Below are 26,328 nucleotides of genomic sequence, written 5' to 3'. Positions count from 1 at the left end.
GAACTTCGCTATCCGAGCATTGAGAAGCTGGTCTTAGCTCTTGTCTTATCGGCAAGAAGACTACGGCCATACTTCCAGAGTCATGTCATCCATGTTTGGATAGATCAACCTCTGTGACAAATCCTTCAGAAACCAGAGCTTGCTGGCCGACTAGTAAAATGGTCGGTCGAACTTTCTGAGTTCGACATCAGATACCAAGGACGATCATCTATCAAATCTCAATTCTTGGCTGATTTCATTGCCAAATTTATAGTCCCAAACATCGCTGAAAGTTCACCAGACTGGTCTTTGTATGTAGACGGCTCCTCTAACCTACACGAGTGTGGCGCCGGGATCATACTCGATGATGGAAATGGTAATGTTATTGAGAAATCGCTACACTTTTCCTTCAAGGTGAGCAACAATCAGAGTGAGTATGAAGCTCTTATTGCCAGCCTCAGACTAGCATCCGATCTCAACATAGCTGAGCTTAAGGTATACTGTGATTCTCTGCTCATTGTACAGCAGGTAAACAAGTTGTACCAGGTAAAAGACCCTCTATTATCCAAATACCTTGCAATTGTTCAAACTTTACTTTCAAAATTTCATAAATGTGACATCGAACATATACCTCGAGAGAACAATAGTCGAGCTGACATCCTCTCTAAACTCGCAAGCACACTAACAAATAATTCCTCCCTTCACCGATCAACCCTAATTAAACCCAGTATAGAATTAACAGAAGTTCTAAGTGTAACACAGGATGCAGATTGGAGAACACTATACGTAAACTATCTTCGGACAGGGATCTTGCCAGGCGAAGTCGAAAACCTTCGGCACTTTCGCCAACAAGCCTCATTCTTTACGATTTATAACAATTGCCTATATAAACGAGGATTCTCTCGTCCTTTACCAAAATGTCTTTGGAGAGGAGAAGCCGATCTTGCGCTTGCTGAGGTACATGAAGGAATCTGTGGTACACACCTCGGAGCCCGAAGCCTATCTACAAAGATCCTCAAAGTTGGTTTCTATTAGCCGACGCTGCAACAAGATTGTAAAACAAAAGTCAAAAGTTGTGACAACTGCCAAAAACACAGTCCGATCACACACCTGCCCGCCAAACTCCTACACTGTTCTGAGGTAAGTTGGCCGTTCAACCAATGGGGGCTCGACATCCTCGGTCCTTTCCCCTTAGCGACCGGCCAGGTAAAATTTCTAATAGTCGCAATTGATTACTTCTCAAAATGGATAGAAGCACAACCCTTAGCAAAGATCACCTCACAACAAATGATTTCCTTTGTATGGAAGCATATTATCTGTAGATTCGGCATTTCTCGGCACATTATCACCGATAATGGCCGCCAGTTTGTTGATCAAAAGTTCATCTCCTTTTTGCAGAATTTAAAGGTCAAACATCATTTCTCATAAGTAGAGCACCCACAAACAAATGGGCTAGCAGAGGCTGCGAATAAGGTCATCCTCCATGCTTTAAGGAAGAAACTAGACAATGCCAAAGGGCTTTGGGCCGAACTCATCTCAGAGATCATATGGGGATATAACACCACCATCCACTCAACCACACAGGAAACACCTTTCCGATTAGTATACAACTCTGACACAATGATACCTGTGGAGATCTCTCAAGCCTCACTACACGCTCAAGTGGCCGACCATACTACAAAAGACGAAGCTAGGCAATCCGAACTCGACCTCCTTGAAGAAGTTTGATCTTCAACAGCAATCAAACACCGAGCTATGCAACAGCACATAGCTCGGCGATGCAATCAAAGAATTCACCCAAGGTCTTTCCAAGTAAATGACCTTGTGCTTAGAAGAACCGAACAGGCTAGAAAACCATCAAGCCATGGCAAATTAGCAGCTAACTGGGAGGGACCTTACCGAATCATAGAAGTCATCGGCAACGGAGCCTACCATCTACAAACCCTAGGTGGTAATACTATGCCTAACACTTGGAATGTATCATCTTTAAAGTTATACTACAGTTAAAAGTCAGGGACAGGCGAGTACTCTTTCTCCTATTGCCAAGATTTTTTCCCAAAAACGGATTTTGCTTGGAGAGGTTTTAACGAGGCTGGCCTACCTGCGCCTTTGTAATCAAAGGTCTTTCAATATACATCAGTCTTTTATTTTTAAATCCCATTATTTTCTCAAAATTATACTCTTATCATTCCGAACTCTATTCACAATCAAACCTATCACGGTTTCCCGAACAACAATTACCGATCAAACAAAGAATTATCGATCAATTAACTACGGCCGACCAAATCGGAAAACTACCGATCAAACAACAATTCTCCATCAAACGACAAATAAACAATCGCCGATCGATTCGGACACCATTGATCAAACAACAATTGTCGCACACATGACAATTGCCGAACAAATCAGAAAAACTAAATCTGTTCAATTATATACAAAATATCAGTATCCTACCTTTTTCTAAAGCCTTCATTTGGGCAGTTAACTCAATCATCCTTGTCTCCATGCCTGTCAAATCAGCTTCCTTCTTCTTCAAATTATCAACTTCCTTGGCATAGTTCTCCTTCAGTAACTTCAACTCCTTCTCACTTGCACCTAACTTAACTTCCAACTGAGAAATCGTTGCCTTCTTTGACTCCAACTCCTCCTTCAACGAACTTAGATCTTCTGTGCAACCAACCAGCTTCTTATGCTTCACCTCTTGGCTACGACCCAAACTAGCCAACCTTAAACCAATAACCTAAAAAACACAAATGATCATTACATGAAACTGTTCACAAAATACATATATTAACAACATAATCTCTACCTGTATATACTGGCCAATAGCCACATCTCCGACCTCACTGGCCAAGCTAACATTAGTAGATGATTGGCAAAAATCATCGGCTACAGCCATGAAAGGAAAATCTCTACTCCAAACAGATAAGCCATCACTTTGATCAGTAGTGACATGAAGCTTTTTATGGTTGTCCATAAATTTATGAATTTCCTCAACGGGAAGATCATCACCATCATCATCCGATTTCCCGGACAAATCGACCACATCCGTTTTCCTCTTTTTCAAAATGACATTCTTTCTTCTCGGACGAGGTTGATTAACCTCTCCTCAAGCAGCGGCGACCTTCTCCGGCTTAGAATTCGATTCCTCTTTGTCTACATTTTTAGTCCTAACTCGAGCTCTCAACGTAGCTGCCGAAACTCTAGGATACTTACCACCTACCAAAAACATCAAGAAACATTTTTCATAAGAAAACTGAATATCAAAATGAGCAGAATGGCAAAAACACAGAATGGATACCTAAGTAATCCATCACAGGCTGTCTATTATCGTCCCATTGTAACAACTCAAAAACAGATATCAAATCCTTACGGTCAACAACTTCAACCAGATACTCAATCACACACTCAACTCTCAGACTTATGGTTTCGAATCCGAGGATATTCTAAGGTTCCAAACACCACCACAACGGAAACCTCTCACACAAGTCCTCGTCTAAATAAAAAGGAAAATCATCCTCAACACTCCGAACTTTGAGGTACATCTCTTTAAAGTTCTTAAACGAAGATTTATAAAGCTTGAAAATACCAAAACCCGGCAAGCTATTCAGATTCACCCAACCCCCCTTACACACCCTTTTCGCCTGAAACATCGTAAAGAACAACTCTAATATAGGTTTCTCCTCCAAATACTCCATCAACACTTCAAAATCTTGAAGGAAGGCCCAACCATTAGGATGAAGTCGAGACGCAACACAATTCATCTGGTTCAAAACTTGACATTGGAACTCTGAAAAAGGAAGCTTCACCCTCAACTCCTCTAAGACGCAACTATACATGTAGAAGAACTCAAAAGAAACACCTCTGTGGAAAACACGATCATCCCCAGAACAAGGTAATAACTCCAAACGTAACCCAAAACCTACTCTCACTACCTTTTTCAAATCTATTTCCTTAATGGCATTAGAGTCACAAAACAAAGACACTCGACTACTCACATCTTCATTCACCCAATCATACGACCAATCCATCTTCTCATTCTTATCTTTCTCAAACCTCATTAACAAATAATAGAAACAGAACGACAAACACAGCAGCTCAATGCAGCGGAAATTAGAAGGAGAAAAATCTACCACATACCTTTTTTACTCATTCTCTTTTCTCTGGAACCTTCACAACCACTTTTATCTCAAATATCACATATGAATATTGGTATTCCAATGCAATTAACCAAGAGTTACACAACCCCTTGAGTTCCACTATACCCATTACTAAATCACATCAACCGTCCAGGGAAGTATTGGAAATGACAAGCCACTTAATGCCATCATTACTTCTCTCTCTTCTCATTAAAAACGGTCACTTTTAATATTCTTTTATTTTTATTTTTCTTTTTTATTTTATTTTACTAAAGCATCTTGAACTGGGGGCTCCAAGTCTAACCCATCTCCCGAAGTTATACGGAAATGGATCCTCTCCAGTTTTTTTAACACTTGAGGAAATGAAGTGTGATCTCTCACCACTAATTTTATAAGTGGGACCAAAATTAAATATAAGAGAGAAAGCAATGAAGGGTGAGAGATCACAATTGACACCATCCAATTTTTTCTTCACTGGAGAGGATCCACTCCCGAAGTTATACACCTACTCAATAGCCGACTTATGCTTCATTAAAAGCTCAACCTGCTTCATTAAAACACTTTCCCAGGCTAAGCTTGGGGGCTATGATCCGACCGTTACAAATCCAACATCATAACTCGGCATAATCAATCATAACTTGGCAAGTTACGTTATTACTCGACAAATCACGTTATAACTCGGTATCAAAACGTCCAATATAACGTTATCACCCATCAAAACCTAATCATTCCTCTTCAATTCAGGAGACCAACAGAAATGTAACCGACCTATCTTGCTTCAACTATAAAGGTATGATATTTTATCTTAAAGGGACGGATTGAATTCTAAATACTAACTTAAGCTTCAAAGTGCCTTTACAGGTACACTCCCCGCTTGTTTCTTGTTCACACTCTGCACGATTAGACATTCCTCCAAGCGTAAAGCTCGGACTTTCTCAAGGCTCAAAGATCGGCACCAAAGATAACAACTCGACGCCGACTCTTAGAAGCCGAGCTCCCCTTCAAGTATCCACACAGGAACAAGCCTAAAAACAACATCGTTAATAATGTTTATTGAATTTTTTTTTTAAAACAAGTGATTTAATGTCGTTTTTTTGACTATTTGATCGCCAAATTATTTAATAATTTTTAACTATTACTTTTTAATTTTTTAAGTAATTATCTCGATATAATAATTCTACAGATAATCAATAGTTATTTACACAGATAATAACTGAGACAAACATATATTATGAGTCTCCAAAAAACATATTATGTAAAGTAATTTATTAGTTGAATAAGCCAAATCATTTAAGATTGTCGACTATTGTCTTTCTCCACCATCATCATTTGGATAGGAAACTAATACGCCAGAGGTGGGTGGTCGTGCATCCCATCAGCAAGAAAAAAGAGCCCCGAAAAGGTTTATCAAAACGACACCTCAGATAAGCAAGATGTTACCTCTACGGCATTTCTGGATTAGTGTACTAAACAATCATGCAACAACCTTGGAACGTAGTATTAAGCAATAAGCAATAGTGATCGTGAAGATTTTTTAATTGTTTTTCCGTATAAAAGTTATCACGAAGATTCTAGAGATAATAATTAGAAATTTGGAAATAATTAAAAAGATACCTTACTATGGTCCCAGGAGGAGACCAGTCATTGTGTTTATTTAGTATATAGTAGATAACTCCGATCCATTGCCTTATCTTAATTTCATCTCGTTTCGAACTGTTACGAGGAAATTGAGATAGGGATTAGATCACGAGTTACGACTCATTATTCTTCTCTCTCTCTCTCCAAAAGAGTTACGACTCATTTCAAATAATGAAATGAAACTAGTTACCTGGAGAAATATGCGAGGGAATGATGAATATTCCAATTCCATTTCATTTGTGTAACAACATAGCGGGCTCTATTTCTTATGCATATCGAAAATATTTAGTAATAACAAAATGTGAGTAACAAATTATTAAAATTTATTATTATTAATTTTATTTAATATATTCTATAATAAATAAATATTAAATAAAATAAATTTAAATTGTTTGGGCGAATTGTTACTCTGTGTTTTGTTATTATCTAATTATTATGCCATTATATTATTATAACTCCAAAATTTATACCAAGAAAAAAAAAAAAACCAAAAAGGAAGAAAGAAGAAATTCGACAAAATTCTATCTTATATCAGTTCAACCTAAATTGAGTTATAATTTCTTTCTTCTATTGTCTCTACCAAAATAAAATTAAGTTATAATTAAGGTTCCAGATAGTTAATAACTTCTATTTTGTTTTGGGCATATAAACTTATTCTGCAATCATCTAGATTCTAGACGTAGCCTTACCAACATCATGGCTGTTATATAGTTACTATCAACTAGGAACCCATCAAATATACAGCCCCCGCTTATGCCAAATAACATGAGAAAATCGTGGGACACATAAATACATTTGTCCACATGAGTTGCATTAGACATTAGTATTTAGTAGCTTCCACAAAATTCATTAATACCGCTTGGTCAACTAATGTACACACCAGTTCAACACATGCCCTAAATTACAACCCCACAATTGCAATGGCTCGCAACACACAAATCACTGAATCAAATATTAAAGAGATAAGCACAGTGCACACAATATTCCCTTAATGCATAATATAGTTCCCTGCTACAATGAAACCAGAAACACTAACACTGGACACATTAAGACGCTCAATAGAACACCAATTGGAATAATGCAATCATAGTAATTAAGACAAGGTCCCTCCATTATTTAGACACAAATGGTACCAATGAAAACAAAAAGGACCTCTAAACTACATTGGCAACAACAATGACCTAATTCTAGAAATTTCCACCAGAGACCAAGAGGGACTCTATATGCCGACAGAAAGAACATAACATTACAGATAGAGTAACAAAAGGAAGAATCCTCAGATCAATGCAGGAACATGTCTGCGGAAGCCATGATTGGTTGAATCGGGTGAGGGATCTGCCATGGCTTCAGAAGCGGATCCGGAATCTCAGGTATATCGACGGAAAGTCCACTGACATCCTCGGCAATCTCAAGGATCGAGTTAAGGAACCGGAGACGGTCGGTAAGCTCCGTCATCTGAGCCCTAAGGACGCCGTTGGCGGCCTCAGTCTCCGTCATGGCTTCCTCCTTCGCCTTGATGGCCTCCGCCAGGTTCTTATTCGCCGACTGCAGCTTCGTCACCTCTTCGGTGAGGTCCTCCAGCTGCTTTTGCTTCCTCATCCTCGAACGGCGTGCAGATTCACGATTCGAGAGCATCCTCTTCCTCTTCCTTTCGTCCAACACTATCGGTGGATCTCCGCTACCTTCCGATCCCGAACTCAACGCGCGCTGGATCGGAGCCATTATTTCCTCGTGGCAACTCGCCGGCAGAGTCTTCAAACAACAACAAAATAGTAAAAGAGAAAACACACAGGAATACGGTTTTTACTTTGCAGATCTAAATGCAAGGAGGGATTTAGGGGCGATTAGGATTTAGGGAGAGATTGGGGATTTGAAAGGTAGGTCTGAGAAGACGTAGAACCAGTAGAGAAACACAACCGAGAAGGAGTGTAGCATACGAAGTCGACGCATGGGGAAAGAGTGAATCAAAGAACTTCGGAGAACATTGGGGGGGTTTTGTGCGAAAGCCCTAAGCTATCATCCCTCAATTGAAACCCGAATTGGATCTTTGTGAGAACAGACTAGAAACCCTAGATCTGAAGCAGATCTGAGCCTCGGAGACGGAGGTTTTTTGAGAGGGAAAAGAAGACTGAAGGAGAGAACGGGAGAGATTGAAGAGTTTGAGTGTTCAGAGCGAGAAAGAGAGATTTTTTTTAGTGGGAGAAGAGAAATTAGTGTATGGAATGGGATATGGGAAAGAAGGTGTAAATGGTTGTTGAGGTTAGGTTATATAGAGAAAATAAAAAGTGGAAAAGGATGTGGTGGGTAGAGAAGGAAGGATTCAGTGTGCTGATGCTAATTTTGAGGGCTTGAAACGACCGCGTCGTTGCTTATGACACTTACACTATGAACGACAACTTTGTTCCGCCTCATAAACCCAACAACCATTTTACATTTTTTCCTTCCCGATCGCGTAAAACACAAATTGTACGGATCGGAAATTTTGTTAAATACTTAGTACTGCTAGTACTAACTAGTAAACCGGAATCCGATTTGATTTGTTTCCCTAATTTAGTTAGATTAGATTAGATTGCATTAGAATAGATTTATCATTTATCTCAAAACAAATTGATTTGATTTTAAATAACAGAAAGATATTTCTTTTTATCTGTTTAAGTCTTTTGTTTAAATTTTATTTATGCCTTTTAAATCGAGGTGATAAGTTTATCATTTCAAAAAAAAAAAAAACACAAAAGATAATACAATGCATATTTAAATTTATTTATGACTGTAATTTTAATTAATAAAATGTTTTATGCATTTATTTAATTATATTTATTCTTTTCATAACTATTTATATACATTAAAGGTAAAAAATTAGTTATTTTTTCAGATATGTATAAAAACTATTTATACTATCAATATTTTAAAATATTCATTTATTAAATTCAATTTAGTAATATAGTGATTAATTGTTAAAACTTATAGGAATTAATACTTAACATGCATAAGTTTTCTTGGTTGACTTTTTTAAGAATAAAAGAGAACAATTAAATATTTACCTCAAAAATAATTATTTCGGGTTATATGTTTTTGAATTATTATATAAAAGTCATATGTTTTAGTCTAATAATTCATTTTCACTTATATTTTAGTCATTATCAATAATTAGTTAAAAAAATAGATGAATAAAAATTTTAAAAAAAATATTAATTGATTATTAACTACAAAATCTATTTTAAAAAATTTTTTAATATCTAAATTATAAGACTTAATTTAGTAAATTTTTTTGAAAAAGATACAAACACCTCATTTATTTTTGGTAAATAAAAATATAATGTGCTTTTACTTGTAATTTTTTAAAATTAGAGATGTTTTTAAGAGTATCTAAAAAAAATTAAAATTAATTTATACTTAATCAAAATTAACAAATTTAATATAATTTTATATGTTAATAAGTATCCAAATTTACTCTTTTATTGTATGTCTATTATGATTTTATTTAAAATTTAAAAATTATTTGCTTATGGGTTCTTTCATTCTCCTACTTTATTGATGCCTCAGAACATACAGAACCACAGAGTATGGCATAGCATTTGAGAATTGAAATTACCTCATGATATGGACCATTAACTTCAGTCCAGAAAGCAGTAAAGCCGGCGTTACTCACATTCCTAAAACGTCGGATATGACCAGGTAAAAGATCCTGAAAACAACCACTCCAGGAGAGGCCGAGAATATCTCGGAGGCCAACCTTTTAACGGGAGGAATCTCCACTTTAAAAAGATCTCAAGAGGACAACATAAACACAACACACAACATCACTACTTCTTTCTTTTTCTTTTACTTTATCCGCGATTTGTTTAAAATACTTCTTCTGACTTGAGCGTCGGAGATTCTTTTGCAGGTGTTCTACCCGCGGTGTTTTGAAGACAGCTGACCTATACCTCGCCTTGATAAATAGCAGCACCACTCACCTGTGATTACCAAAAGCTCGGATTGCAAGAAGGTGGGCTTAGACTACTCGGACGGAACATTTAGCGCCCACCGTGGGGCCCGAACAAGTGGGAGCCCCACTAAGACTAACACTCCTTATATTTTCTTCCCAATTCTTTTTGCTCTCCTTTTTTTTCAGGGTTACTCAAACCTCGAAGGATGGCAGACAACGGAATTCAACAACCCACGCAAGCAGAGCTTTTGGCTCAGATAGCCGAGCTCCAGGCGGAGGTTTGAAGAATAGCCGAGCTGTCGTCTAACAACCGAGCTGGAAAACATGACGAAGGGGACCCCAAAGGCTCAAACCAGAACGACGCAGACACCCAAAAGCTCGTACCCCCAAATGAGAAACTGATCATAGATAATCCCTTCTCAGAAGACATCATGAAATTCCAAATGCCACAAAACTTCGTGCTGCCAACTACCCTTGACCCATACAAGGGGTTCGGTGATCTGCGCATTCATATCAGGAAGTTTCAATCTATGATGTTCTTTAATGGCGCCTCTGAACCCATACTTTGCCGAGCTTTCCCTACTTATTTAGATGGTCCTGCATTACTCTGATTTTCTAAGTTGTCTACAGGTTCGATTTTCTCTTTTGAACAGCTGGCGAGATCCTTCATTGATTACTTCCCCGCATCAAGGATATATGTGTACGGATCGGATTATCTAAGCACCATCAAACAAGGGCAGCATGAGAGCTTAAAAGACTACATGACGCGCTTTGCTGAGGCGACCATGGAGATCCCAGATTTGAGTCCAGAAGTCAACCTCCACGCCCTCAAAAGCGGCCTCAAACCGGGAAAGTTCCAAGAAACAATTGCGGTAACAAAACCAAAAACATTGGATGAATTCAGAGAAAAGGCCGCAGGACAAATGGAGGTTGAGGAACTTCGAGAAGCCCGGAAGACAGACAAGCATCAAACCAAAAGGGAGGAAGACAAAACCCTCAGGTCAACAAGCAACAGAGAACCGAAAAAGCCTTTCAAGCTTACCCCCAAGTTTGATAACTATACCTGATTCAACACAAAGATAGAAGACATTATAAAAGAAATCCTACATGCAAAGATAATAAAACCTCCAATCAGCATCGGTAATTATCAAGATCAAAAGTTCGTTGATAAAACAAAACATTGTGCTTTCCATCAGAAGTTCGGCCACACGACAGACGACTGTGTTGCGGCAAAAGACCTACTGGAACGATTGGCAAGGCAAGGACTCTTAGACAAATACATTGATGGAAGAAGGAGTAGAGGAGAAAACAAGGTACCGGGAACAACTGGTCCAGGGGCGGAGAAAAATGATAAAAGACACTGGGCGAACCCAAGCCAGCCACGAGGAGTCATAAATTACATCTCGGGTGGCTTTGCCAGTAGAGGTACTACAAGCTCGGCCCGGAAGCAGAGTTACCAAGCAATGCTAGCAATCGAAAGGACGACCTTCTTGCCCCAGAAATATACACCAAGAGGGGAGATTACTTTTACATCCTCAGATTGCACATCAGCAAGCTCAAACCTCGACGATCCCATTGTTATCTCAGTACAGGTCGGAGACCTGCTGGTAAGAAAGGTCTTGCTAGACCCAGGTAGTAGTGCTGATATTTTGTTTTACTCAACATTCCAGAAAATGAACTTTTCTGATAAAATTATACAACCTTACTCCGGAGACCTCATAGGATTCTCAGGAGAAAGGATGTCGGTAATGGGAAGTGTGTGGTTAAAAACCATGCTGGGGGAACATCCCCGATAAAAAATAATCGATATACAGTACGTCGTAGTAAACTGCACAAGCCCATACAATATTATATTAGGTAGACCAGCATTAAATTCTTTTGGAGCAATAGTCTCCACTTTGCATCTGTGTGTTAAGTTTCATGTGCAGGGAGACAGTATAGCTACAGTACATGCCGACCACAGAGAAGCACGGCAATGCTATAACGCTAGCCTAAAACAACAAGTAGCACACAGAGTAACCTCGGCACCAGTGCAAGTTGTCTACAACTCAGAAGAGCTCCCTCTTCTTAACGAGTTGGACCCCAGAGAAGACTGTCTAGAAAGACCACAACCAACGGACGAACTAGAAAAGATAACATTTTATGATAACCCTAACAAATTCACATACATTGGTGGGGCACTTTCAGGGCACGAAAGAGCTCGGCTAATAAAATTTTTACAATACAAAGCCAATCTCTTCGTGTGGACCCCGGCAGACATGCCCAGAATAGACCCCAGCATCATTTGTCACAAACTTGTTGTGGACCCGTCGATCAAACCCACAGCACAAAAAAAGCGCAACCTCGGAACAGAAAGGAGACAAGCTTCCCTTGAGGAGACAACAAAGCTACTAGCAGCAGGCTTCATTAAAGAAGTAAGATTCACAACATGGTTATCAAACGTCGTCATGGTAAGAAAAAGCACAGGTAAATGGCGCATGTGCGTCGACTTCACTAATCTCAATAAAGCATGCCCTAAAGATGCATACCCATTACCTTGTATTGACAAACTAGTGGACAACGCTTCAGGCTTCAAATGTTTGAGCTTCATGGATGCATATTCTGGGTACAACCAGATTCTAATGCATCCAGAGGACCAACATAAGATAGCCTTCATAATAGAATTTGGCAATTTTTGTTACAGAGTAATGCCTTTTGACCTTAAGAATGCAGGTGCAACATATCAACGCCTAATGGACAAAGTCTTTAGTCAACAGATTGGACAAAATATAGAGGTCTATGTCGACAACATGGTGGTCAAGACCCCAACAGGAAACTCCCACTGCACTGACCTGACCGAAGTCTTCCACCAAGTCTGAGCATACAACATGAAACTCAATCCCGAAAAGTGAACCTTTGGAATACAAGGAGGAAAATTTTTAGGCTTCATGTTAACATCCAGAGGAATTGAGGCAAATCCTGAAAAATGCACCGCCATCCTCAACATGGCCAGTCTGAGGACTGTGAAGGAAGTTCAAAAACTAACTGGTAGAATTGCAGCCCTATCTCTGTTCTTGCCAACAATAGGAAATAGGTCATACCATTTCTTTCAAACAATATCAAAAGGTAAACAATTCGAGTGGACCGAGGATTGCGAAAAATCTTTTACAGAATTAAAGGCCATGTTAACATCTCCCCAGATACTACAGAAACCAGAGTTCGGTAAGCCATTATACTTATATTTATCTGTCGCTGACCAAGCTATAAGTTCAGCTCTTGTAGTTGAAACAGGAAAAGCACAAAAGCTAGTATACTTCGTCAGCAAAGTCTTGCAACCAGCCGAAAAAAGATACCCGAAGTTGGAACAATTGGCTCTGGCCTTGGTGATCACTGCTCGAAGGCTCAGACATTATTTCCAAAGTCATACCATAATAGTTCGGACAGACCAACCCCTCTAGCAAATCTTAACAAGACCGGAAGTAGCAGGAAGACTAGTAAAGTGGTCTATTGAGTTATCAGAATATGACATTCAGTACCAACCAAGACCAGCACTGAAATCACAAATCCTAGCTGACTTCATCTCAGAGTGGACCAACCCACGCGAACAGCCTGAACCGAAGAACTGGGTTATGCATGTGGATGGAGCCACTAACAACGACGGAACGGGAGCAAGAATTATATTGGATGATGGAAGGAACATAACAGTAGAACAATCTATACGATTTTGCTTCAAAGCTAGTAATAACCAAACAGAGTACGAAGTTCTTCTTGTGGGAATGACCCTCGCACTAAGACTTCAAGCTCTTGGAATCACGGTACATTGTGACTCCCTTCTGGTGGTACAACAGGTAAAAGGAACATTTCAGGTAAAAGATGCTCTATTAGAAAGGTATTGGCATTTAGCGAAGGAACTCATTTCAAAATTCAAAAAATTTGAAATTATTCACATACAAAGAGAAAATAACAGTAGAGCCGATATTTTATCCAAATTGGCAACAACAAGAAAAAAAATATACCAAAACTCACGCAACTGATGCTAGAAAACCCTAGCGTAAACCTAACACATATACTGAGCATTTCGCAGGACGAAGACTGGAGGACTCCGATAATAACATACATCAGCAGCGGAATACTCCCGTCAAACGAAGCTAATCCAAAACTCTTCAAGAGACGGGCTAGTTTCTACACAATGCTGGGAACCGAGCTATACAAGTGCGGATTCTCCAGACCACTCCTCAAATACCTTAGCAAGGAAGAGCCAGACCTGGAAATAGACGAGATTCATGAAGGAGTGTGCGGTAACCACATTGGTGGCCGAGCACTTGCAGCAAAGCTGACCAGGGCTGGGTACTACTGGCCAACCATGAAAAGAGATTGCGCAAGCAAGGTCCAAAAGTGTGACAATTGTCAAAAGCATGGAAAGGTGATACACAGCCCGGCCGAAGTCTTACATAGCTCAGAAGTAAGTTGGCCTTTTTACAAATGGGGAATGGACATCCTAGGACCTTTCCCAAAGGCACCAGGTCAGGTAAAATTTCTTTTAGTTTGCATAGATTATTTCTCCAAATGGATAGAGGCACAACTATTAGCACGAATCACAGCAGATAAGGTACGATCTTTCCTTTGGAAGAACATAATCTGCAGATATGGTATACCAGGTGAACTCATATCTAATAATGGAAGACAATTCACTGATTCTCGGCTTGCTTCATTCTTACAGAATTTTCACATCAAACATCACTTTAGCTCAGTCGAGCACCCTCAGACAAATGGTCAGGCAGAAGCCGCTAACCAGGTCCTCTTACAAGCTATGAGGAAAAAACTGGGCGATGCAAAAGGCGAATGGGCAGAGCTAGTCCCAGAAGTACTATGGGCATACAACACTACAGTACACTCCTCCACAGGGGAAACCCCCTTCCGATTAGTATACGGCATAGAAGCAGTGATCCCGGTAGAGGTATCCAACCCAACGCTTAGAGTCTAGCTACGAGATGACGACAACAACGATAATAGAAGGAAGGCCGAGCTTGATGTAATTGAAGAATCTAGAGAAGAGGCATCCCTCAAACAAAGGGCATTGCAGCAGGTGGTGTAGAGAAGATACAATAAAAAAGTCATCCCCAGAGGATTTACAGAAGGAAATCTAGTACTAAGAAAGACAGAAGAAGCTCGGCGACAACCTGGACATGGCAAGTTATCAGCCACATGGGACGGACCTTACAGAGTCACTAGAGCATTCGAAAAGGGGGCTTACTCACTGCAAAAACTCAGTAGGGAACCCATCTCAGGAACATGGAACGTCTCATCACTCAAACAATATTTCTCTTAGAAAATATAGCTCGACAAGTGATGGTACTCTTTTTCCTCCTCATGAGTTTTTTCACCCACATTGGGTTTTTGCTCAAGAGAAGGTTTTAATGAGGCCGGATGTCAACTACAAGCTTCCTGTAAACATTCTTTCTCTTACATGAATAAACAATACATTTTTCTATGAAAAACGAATCATAGCAAATATCAGGTCATAACCATTACACTGTCAATAGTTCCTACAAAATATAACCGAGCTTCATACTCGGATAAACAATACATACAAAGCCAAAGTCAAATCGACAAAACAAAAACGACAGCAAATTCCATACATTCTTTTCCAAAAGACAAAAAAGTGAAATAACATTTGTTACAAAGTTCAATCATCTCTTTCCCCAATGCTGGAACCATCATCTTTTTCTTCAGCAGGAGCCTCATCATCAACCAGATTCCCATTAATCACAATCTTCGTAGCATCCAATTTTCCAACATCAACCTCAGGAAACAATGCTTTCAACTGCGACATGGCTCGATCAAAACCTTGAGCAAACGACTCATAGACCTCCATCTCCAATTCCCCCACCCGAGCAAGCAATTGACCATTCTGAATTTTCAGGTCATCCACCTCTTTGTCAAGAGCCTCTTTTCGACTCTTAAATTCGGAACTCTTGGATTCAAGTGATAAGGTAAGTTCTTTAATTTTCTTATCCTTCTCCTCAGCCTCTTTAGTCAATTCACCAATAGTGATAGAGCTCATCTTCTCAGCCTCAAAAACAAGCTCTTGTGTCCGGCCAATAGACACAAGACGAGCTCCAATAACCTATAAAACCACAAATACTCAGAAAACAAACATATAATATTGAAAAGAAACAAAATTCAAAACAAACATACTTGTAAGAATCGGCTAACTCCCAAAGGGCCGACCTTACTAACCATCTCCACGTCCTCGGAAAATTGAGTACATTGGTCGGCCAAGGTCATAAAAGGAAACAACTTACTCCAGAGAAATTTTGCATGATCCTCAACCAAATATCCATGGAGGACCTTTTGAGACTCATAGGATGACTCCACCAAATCAAACCGAACTCCATCCTCATCCCTTAGGTCAGCAGTCTTTGAAAACACACCCCTCTTTCTTTTTCCTTTCCCCTTTGGCTCAGACTGAACTGCAGCGTGAGTAGTTTCCTTGTCAATATTTGTTGTGGAACTCTCTTTCTCAGCCTTTTTTCTCTGACTAAAAAACAATTTCAGACCAGCCGTAGTGATAGTGGGAACCTTCTCCCCTAAAAATAGTAAACAGAGGCAACTTAGATCAGATAAATCAAGGATTTATGCCAATAAAGTACAAACACACAAAATCCAAATCTTTACCCAAATAATCTAACACAGCCTGCTCATCTGAATCTCATTTTAATAACTCTACAACCGAAAGAAGCTCCTTATCTATCATCTCCGTAACTAGAAATTCTAGCAACAATTCATCCATAGGGAGCCTATCCTCAACATCTAAAATTTGGTTCGGCTTAGCACACCAACAAATAGGGAACCTCGCCTCTAAATTCTCGTTGACATAGAACAGAAACTGATCCGGAGCAGCTCTAACCTTAACAAACATCCTTTTAAAATCTTTAAAGGATGATTTATAAAGCGCAAACAACGAGGAGAAGAACAATCTTAAAGAAGGCGGCTATTGCAAAACAGCCATTAGAATTTCAAACGCCCGCACAAACCCCCAGGAGTTGGGATGCAGCTGCGATGGAGCACAGTTCAGCCAGAACAATACACCGCATTGAAACTCCGAAAAAGGGAAACGCACTCCCAGTTTCGTCAGAAGACAGCTATAAAGATAGAAATATGGCCAGTCACATAATCTTTCACACACACGGTCACCCTCCTTGCATGGCAGAATCTCCACCCGAAGACCACTACCTTCCCTAACCCAGAAATCTGACCCTAGTACTTTCACAGACTCGGTATCATCAAAACAAGATACAAACAACTTAACACTAGCATCAACCTACTCATATGGATCATCTTCCGAAACCATAATGCGGGGTTTCTCCATTATTTTTTTCAAACAAAACCAGTAAGATGCAAAAGCGCGGGAGAAGACAAAAAAAATGCCTGAACAAAGGAGAATAGCATACACTAACCTTTCTTACTCATTTTTTCTTTCAGAAGAAGAAACACATGTATTCTATTTTCAACAATCAACAAATGCATTTCTTATGCAACAACAATTTTTAAGACATGAGGAATGGTTGATTTTTTCAATAAATCACCATAATGCATCTTTACCATTGAAAAATAAATCAACGAGTGAAAAAATATTGAGAAACGTGCAGTCAAGTCATGTCAATAGAAAAAATGTTAGTGGGAAGATTGGAAAATAAATTTCTCCACTGCACATATTTGATCTTTGCTTTTTTATAGACAATTAAATGTTAGTGGGTTCAATAACCAAGACCCACGTCCGAAAGTGGAATGTCAAAAAAATAAACTCCCTATTCAAAACCAAGGGTAAACTCGAAAACAGTCCAACCTTGGGGGCTAGATAAATACATCACACAGATAACACTATAACGGCCGAGGTTATTACAAAAGCTTGGCCTATTTTCTTCCCACCAAAACTAAGTTTGGGGGCTATGATATAGACCATTAATCTCGGTCCAGAAAGCAGTAAAGCCGGCGTTACCTACATTCCTAAAACGTCGGATAAGACCAGGTAAAAGATCCTGAAAACAACCACTCCAGGAGAGGCCGAGAATATCTCGGAGGCCAACCTCTTAACGGGAGGAATCTCCACTTTAAAAAGACCTCAAGAGGACGACATAAACACAACACACAACATCACTACTTCTTTCTTTTTCTTTTACTTTATCCGCGATTTGTTTAAAATACTTATTCTGACTTGAGCGTCGGAGATTCTTTTGCAGGTGTTCCACCCGCGGTGTTTTAAAGACAGCCGACCTATACCTCGCCTTGATAAATAGCAGCACCACTCACCTGTGATTACCAAAAGCTCGGATTGCAGGAAGGTCGGCTTGGACTACTCGGACGGAACATCTCATAAAATTAAGATTTTTTTTTTATGGAAGAATCTTCATGAAAAGCTTCTGGTTTTGCAACAAATCCATAGCCAGTTTGCATCCACCCCCGCCACTTGCCCAAGATGCATGCTGAAATATGAATCAATTTCTCATGCCTTGTTCCAATGCCCTCTATCTTCAATAATCTGGAGTCTAAACTTAATAACCCCTGACTTATGGCAGAAAAAAGAGGAAACCTTCATCAATTGGTGGCAACGAGCCTTATCTTGGGCAGCGGCTCAAATCGAAGGTAGACAAAAGATCCTCTTCATCGCGGCACTGTGTTGGAGCACTTGGAAAGCGAGGAATAGGTGTGTCTTTGAGAAGCTTAATAATTTTAAATTTCTCTTTATTCTTACTTTACTCTTTCTTAAGTTATTTGTCTTCCAATTACATTTTGTGATAATTGGGAATACCCAACTTCTTTTGTACTTCCTTATGGAAATATTATTATTTTATAATAATAAAATAATATTTATCTTTAAAAAAAATACAAATATTACTACTTATGTTTGAAAATTATTTTTAATTGATTTATTAAATATATATTATAACTTTTAAAAGATCATCTCTTAAAAGTCAATTTCAATAAACTATTTTTAGAAAAGAAAAAATTAACTCTAAGAAGAGTTAATTATTAAGAAAAACTAAATAACATTAAAATTGTTAAAAAATTATTTAAATAAAATTTAAAGAGAAGGACTAAATAATTATTTTAAATAGATAATAATACTCTTAATTAATTTTTGGTATTAAATTATTTATTTTTTAAATTTAAAATTTTTAAATTCAGTAATCTTAAATTTCTTATGCTTCTATAGCCAAGAGCTGGTGTTTTTGGTCACGACATAAAAGAGGGATAGAAAAATCTAAAGATTCAATGATAATATTTTAAGAATAATATTATACATTTAAATTTTTTTATGAACTAAATTTGACCAAGTTAAATAATAAAATTTAGGATAATGTTAGTCATAACTAATTTTTATTATATTAGATCAATTTAATTAACAAAAAAACTCAGATATGTAACATTATTCATCAATTTAACTAAGTATTTTTTAAACTATTTATTTAGTCAGTCTTTTATTACATTAATTTAAAAAAATAAAACAAATACATTTATTTTTTTTAATTTAAAATACATATTCAAAAATCAATTTAAGTAAAATTAAAATTAAAAAATTTAATTTTAAATCTCCAAATCAATTTTAAATATTCTAAACAGTAACACATCCCAAAATAAACCCTAAATATTCTAAAACAAGTTTTATCCTATAAAAATCTTTCAATCTGTAAATCATAGACCTACTGCTAGGGTTGGAAGTGAGCTGAGCTGAGTCGAGCTAGACCAAGCTCAAGTTCGGTTCACAAAATTTGAATTTGGCTCACGGCTCGACTCATTAACAATCGAGCATATTTTTTAAACTTAAACTCGCCTCATCGAAAGCTCACGAGTTAGCTCAAGTTCATGAGCTGACTCAAATAATAGGAACATAATCTATAGTTCTATATCAATAAATTATAACTTATATATTTTAAAAAATATTTAAAAAGATCAATTTTATATATTGTTTATCTATCAATAAATTATAAATTTTTTAGTTATGTCCTACATCAAAATTATAGATAAAAAATAAATATAAAATTTTAAATAATTAAAATTATATATATATATATATATCGAGTTATTTCACGAGCTAATGAGTTGAGTTTATCCATATACCTACAACTGCAGTGCTCCTCTTCTGTTGCCGCGTTTCTCTCTCGCGCCGCACTCCTCATCTTCATCATGCTCCTCCGTCAGCTTCATCAACGCCAAAAACGTGTCTTAGCAACACACTCTTCCTCTTCTTTGCCTCTTCTATGTCTTTTCACCACGGCTCCCTGTCTTAACAATGCGTTTTTTTTTTTCTTTTATATTGTAAAAGATTATATTTTTTTAACCTATGTATAATTTTGGATGTATCTCTGTATATTTATTTAGATGTATTTGTGTTGATAATTTTTTGTACTACTGTATTTAATTTAAAATTTGTTACCTCCTTCACATTCTCTATATTATTAGAGTTTATGGTCTTTCATCCCCTTTTTTTTTTTAACAAAATGTTCTATTTTTTTAATTTATGCATAATGTTAGACGTATGTGTGGTTTTTTTTTTTATGTATTTATGTTAATAATTTTTTTACATTATTCTGCATGATTTAGGATTTGTAATATTAATGTAATTTGAATGTGGCAATACCTCATTTTAGATATGCTTGTGTTTTTATATATTTTGGTATAAAATTTTTGTGAATAAAGGATAAATTTTGTATGTGTTTTGAAATCATTATATTTGTTATTTTGTTATTTTATGTGTCTTGAACACATTTTAAATACTATATCAAATATCTACATACAACACATCTAAAATAGTATAATTGCACACAAAATAAATTATGAATACATTCAAAACGAAACTGTGTTTCAAAACACGTTCGAAACGATTTTAACGTGTCATTAAAAAACAAAAAATACTATTTTTTGAAATAAAAAATGAACAAATAAAAAAAGTTTTTTTGTTAGTGGTTTTTTTTAATGTGTTTGTGTTGAAATTTTTTTTACTATTCTATTGATTTGGGATTTATAATATTAATATAATTTGAATATGTTAAATTGTTAATATCTAATTTTAGATGTATTTATATTATTTATGTTAATTTTAGTGTAAGTTTTTGGATGTTTATTTTGTTCATGATAGAAAGAAAATAATAAAACCATCAACGAGACAGAACAGCTAAGTCCTAAAAAAATAAATGTTGTACCTATATATACCGTAGTGATGATGATAAAAAACAAAAAAATTCAAAGATGTCATAAATTAAAATTTAAAAAGTAATTTTTTTTATGAGAAAAAAATATAACAATTTTAATTAATAAAAAAATTACATGATGTATTCTATTTTTTTTTGACAAATTTAGAATATAAATTTATATAAAAATATTATAATTAATAAATTAAATTTAAAAACTAATTAATGAATAATTATTAAAAGATGAATAGTATTTCTCATAATAATTTGTTGGTGAATTCTATGATGTAGAAAGAAAGATTCTTCTACATGTGTATGTTTGTGTTGTCAAAAAGGTAGTGTAACAAGTGTTTGGAAAGAGAGTAAATGAAGAGACAAGATTTGACATGTTACAAGTAAAATATAGTGTATTTTGTCTTATGTAACATGGAAATGATGTATTGATTAAATAAACTAATTATATTTATGTTAATTAATTATTAAAGATAATATTGAACCTTGTATGATTTTTTTATTTTTGGACTTTTTGAATATACGCTCTCTCTCTCTCCAAAAATATTAATTTTACACACAAAAATTTATTAATATTTATTTATTTTAATATATACCTTTTTTTTCTTTTTTGATGACTTAGATATATTCAGTTTCACAAATATAAAAATATATTTACATATTTTAACTAACAAAAAAACATATAACTTTACGAATTTACATACATTTAAATTAACGGTAATATTTATATATATTTAATTTAAATATTATATCAATATATATGTTAATATTACTCTGGGCAGGGGCGAAGCTACATACATTAAAAGGGGGGCAATCGCCCCCTCTAATTTTAATTTTTTACATGTAAATTATATGTAAATTTCAGTTTAGCCTCCCTTAAAATTTTATTTTAATCTTATTTTATTGTGTAAATATTTTTGGCCCCCTCTAATATTTCATCTAGCTCCGCCCCTGACTCTGGGTATATATAGATATTTATAAAAAAAATATTATTCAAACACCACATATTCTTGACATCTTATAAAAATAGTTTGTTATTAATTATTTATATATTTAAATTTTTTTAATTAATAAAACAAAAAAAATTATATTTAATTGTTTAAAAAATATTGATGTCAAAATAGCATTTGTAATACTGCCATTTTTATGGTGTAGAAAGAGAGAATATATATTTTGGGAGAGTTGATTTTTTTGAAGAATGAAAATTGTAATAAGAAATTTTGCTTTTTGTTATAAAGGGAAATTAAAAATAAATTTAATTTTAATATAGTGTTAGTATAAAATAATTTTATATTTATATCTAATGACGTAACACTATATTAACAAAAATAATTACTTTTTATAGACAGTATTTATTGTCATCCAAAAGACCAAATAGAATTACACGACTGTGTAAAACACATTTTACACTGTCAATACATCAAAATTAAACTCACTAAAAATATGTGCACCCAAAATTTGTATAACACCAGACATATTTTTTTTGGTGACTCATAACACCACACATATAGGAAAACATGGTAGACACCAAGAAAAATATAAGAAAGTATAGTTATTTTTCGGTATTATGTAGACGATATCTTGTTATTTTGTTTGCATTAAAATATCTATTTACACTTGTTTATAAAAGATAATTAAAAAAAAAATTTAAATACTAAAAAAAGAAAAATTTTTTAATAATTAATATTTCAAAAAAAAATTCTCTAAAAAAGTTAAATACTTCAAGTTATTATTAGAATATTTTAGATGCAATCTATTATTTATAATTAAATTATTAATTTTTTACGATGAATAAACTATGTTATTAAGTGAATATTTAATATTTATTATTTTATTAAACGAAAAAAGTATGTCGTCTAAATAGATTTAACAAAATTATATGATTAGTTTCTCTTTGAAAGCACTATATGATTAGTTTCTCTTTGAGAACATAGAAGTGTGTTGAAGAAAGATGATAATTTTTTTAGTATATATTATATATTCATTAATTTAATTTAAAATAAATATTAATAAATTTTTGTGTGTAAAATTAATTTTTCAGATAATATTTATTATGTAAATAAAAATAATTAATTGAATTTTCTTTTTCAAATAACATGAGTTAAAAGAAAAATAATTAATTGAATTTTTCTTTTTCATTAATTTTTCATCTAAGTTAATAATTTTTCTTCCAACTCATGTTACTTGAAAAAGAAAATTCAATTAATTATTTTTATTTACATAATAAATATCATCTAAAAAATTAATTTTTACACACAAAAATTTATTAATATTTATTTTAAATTAAATTAATGAATGTATAATATATATTAGAAAAATTATCATCTTTTTTCAACACACTTTTATGTCCTCAAAGAGAAATTAATCATATAATTTTATTAAATTTGTTCAGACATACTTTTTTTCGTTTAATAAAATAATAAATATTAAATATTCACTCAATAACATAGTTTATTCATCGTAAAAAATTAATAATTTAATTATAAATAATAGGTTGCATCTAAAATATTCTAATAATAACTTGAAGGATTTAATTTTTTAGCCAATTTTTTTAAATATTAATTATTAAATTTTTTTCTTTTTTTAGTATTTAAAATTTTCTTTTAATTATTTTTTATAAACAACTGTAAATAGATATTTTAATGCAAATAAAATAACAAGATTTCCTCTACATAATACCAAAAAATAACTATATTTTCTTATATTTTTTTTGTGTCTACCATGTTTTCCTATATGTCTGGTGTTATATAAATTTTAGGTGCACATATTTTTAGTGAGTTTAATTTTGATGGATTGACAGTGTCAAATGTGTTTTACATAGTCGTGTAATTATATTTAGTCTTTTGGATGATAATTCACACCGTCTATAAAAAGTAATTATTTTTGTTAATGTAGTGTTACGTCATTAGATATAAATATAAAATTATTTATACTAACACTACATTAAAATTAAATTTATTTTTAATTTTTCTTTATAACAAAAAGCAAAATTTCTTATAACAATTTTTATTCTTTAAAAAAATCAACTCTCCCAAAATATATATTCTCTCTTTCTGCACCATAAAAATGGCAGTATTACAAATGCTATTTTGACATCAATATTTTTTAAACAATTGAATATAAATTTTTTTTTATTAATTAAAAAAAATTAAATATATAAATAATTAATAACAAACTATTTTTATAAGATGTCAAGAATATGTGGTGTTTGAATAATATTTTTTTATAAATATCTATATGTACCCAGAGTAATATTGACAGATATATTGATATAATATTTAAATTAATTATATGTAAATATTACCGTTAATTTAAATGTATGTAAATACGTAAAGTTATATGTTTTTTTTTTTTTGGTTAAAATATGTAAATACATTTTTATATTTGTGAAACTGAATATATCTAAGTCATAAAAAAAAGAATATATTAAAATAAATAAATATTAATAAATTTTTGTGTGTAAAATTAATATTTTTGGAGAGAGAGAGCATACATTCAAAAAATCCAAAAATAAAAAAACATACAAGGTCCAATATTATTTTTAATAATTAATTAACATAAATATAATTAGTCTATTTAATCAATACATCATTTACATGTTACATAAGACAAATAAACTACATTTTACTTGCAACATGTCAAATCTTGTCTCTTCATTTACTCTCTTTCCAAACACTTGTCACACTACTCATTTGACAACACAAACATACACATGTAGAAGAATCTTTCTTTCTACATCATAGAATTCACCTAATTTGTTAAGTCACCTATCATATCCCTTTGGCGATTTATGTTTGTATGATTGTTGGCAGTAAGACTCCTCACATGTGCAAAATACTATTCACTAGCAAATTAAAATTTGATTAGTGTAACCATTGAAATTTCTTGAGTTGAATTCACCCATGCCATAAAAGGCCAAAAGTGAATACTAAATAGACATACATATGTTGGGAGAGCTTTTTTCAAGAGTACACACCGGAGAGGCATATGCGGTTCCTAAATAAATCAATGAAATAACTCGGAGCCTTTCAATATCCCAAAAGTTAAATTATGTTAGGTTGCATTTGTTTAGAGAGAAGACACTGAGACAGAACACTGAGATATAAAATTGTATTTGATAGAAGAGACATGGATAGAGATAATATGTCTAAAGACATTGAATTAGTGTATTTTGTGTCTAACAGAAAGGACACATAGACACTAACAAAGGATACAACTTTTTTTTTTATTATTATTCTTGTTAATTTTTCATAATTATATTTTTTATTATTATATATCTTTCATCTCAAATTTTTTGAATGAAAAAAATAAGAATAAATTGGATTTTCATAATTTGTTCTAGTTTATCACCAAATAGAATACGAAAAAACAAAATTTTATATTTCTATCCCTTAGACCATCTCCAGTAGGGAACTCATCCCAATTCCTGTTTATGGCCCACCTGTCATAAAAAGTAACTTCACATCAGTTTTTGCGTCATAAACAGTAAATAGGAACTCAAAACATCTCTCTCTTCTCCATTAGGAGGAACTAACTTTAGTCCCTATTGTGGTCCCACTTAATTAATTAATTAAAATACTTGAAATTAATGTAATTAATTTTTTTCAATAATGAAATTTAAATTTATAAATTTAAAAATAATTCACTATTAAAAGATATTAATATTAAATAAATTCATATATAATAATAATACACAATATATAATTCGGGGTTACACTAATTTGTAAAATTACTTAATACAAAGAAAAACATAATTAAGCTTTATAGTTGATGACAAGCATTGTGAAATTGTCATATGTGTTCAATCAAGTCCTCTTTCAATTGTCTATGTTGCTGCCTATTTCGAAGTTGGGCATTTCTTTGGAGAAATTGATGGTATGCTGCCTAATTTTACAACGGCTAATTTAATATAATAATAATATAAATATAAATAATATTTAATATTAATTATGATATAAATAATTAATACAAATTACTAATTAAAAAAATTTTAATTATTTAATCTAATTAATTATTATAATTATTAATAAATTAATTATAATTTAATTACTTAATTAATTATTATTTAAATAATTATTATTAAATTGAATATTATTTAATTATTTATTTAATTATAATTTTATTTAATTATTTATTTAAAAAGTAACTTGCCATGTGATAAGTTATTATTGGTTCTCCTGAGTCCCTCTGAGGAGGAACTCATCTACCTTAAACTCCATGAGGGAACTTGTTTCTCTGCTTTTTCAACAGTAAGTTCCTCAAAGTGTCAGAAAAAAGTTGAATAAAAATCACCCATTAAAAATACTTTTATATCTTATTCTCAGTATCTTATCCTATTCTATTCTCAGAAACAAACCAGGTTTAATGAACACGTTTTATGTCCACAAAGTAAATGCCTCTAGTAATCTCATTGTTGCTTTTTGAACGGAAAATGCTAGATGACCCTTCGTCAATCTTAGTT

The 26,328-nt window shown here is 34.0% G+C and overlaps 1 protein-coding gene across 1 annotated transcript; it reads right to left on the bottom strand.

Moving 5' to 3' along the window:
* Positions 1-6,710: 6,710 nt before the first annotated feature.
* On the bottom strand, positions 6,711-8,226 carry LOC112756474 (bZIP transcription factor 53). Its single transcript, XM_025805079.3, has one exon. The coding sequence runs from the start codon at positions 7,476-7,478 to the stop codon at positions 7,038-7,040; it is 441 nt and encodes a 146-aa protein (XP_025660864.1). The 5' UTR covers positions 7,479-8,226; the 3' UTR covers positions 6,711-7,037.
* Positions 8,227-26,328: the final 18,102 nt, after the last annotated feature.

The sequence above is a fragment of the Arachis hypogaea genome, chromosome 16, assembly GCF_003086295.3.
Source record: "Arachis hypogaea cultivar Tifrunner chromosome 16, arahy.Tifrunner.gnm2.J5K5, whole genome shotgun sequence".
Lineage (NCBI taxonomy): Eukaryota > Viridiplantae > Streptophyta > Magnoliopsida > Fabales > Fabaceae > Arachis > Arachis hypogaea.
Note: the sequence above shows the minus strand (reverse complement) of the source record. Positions and strands in the feature narration are given on the sequence as shown.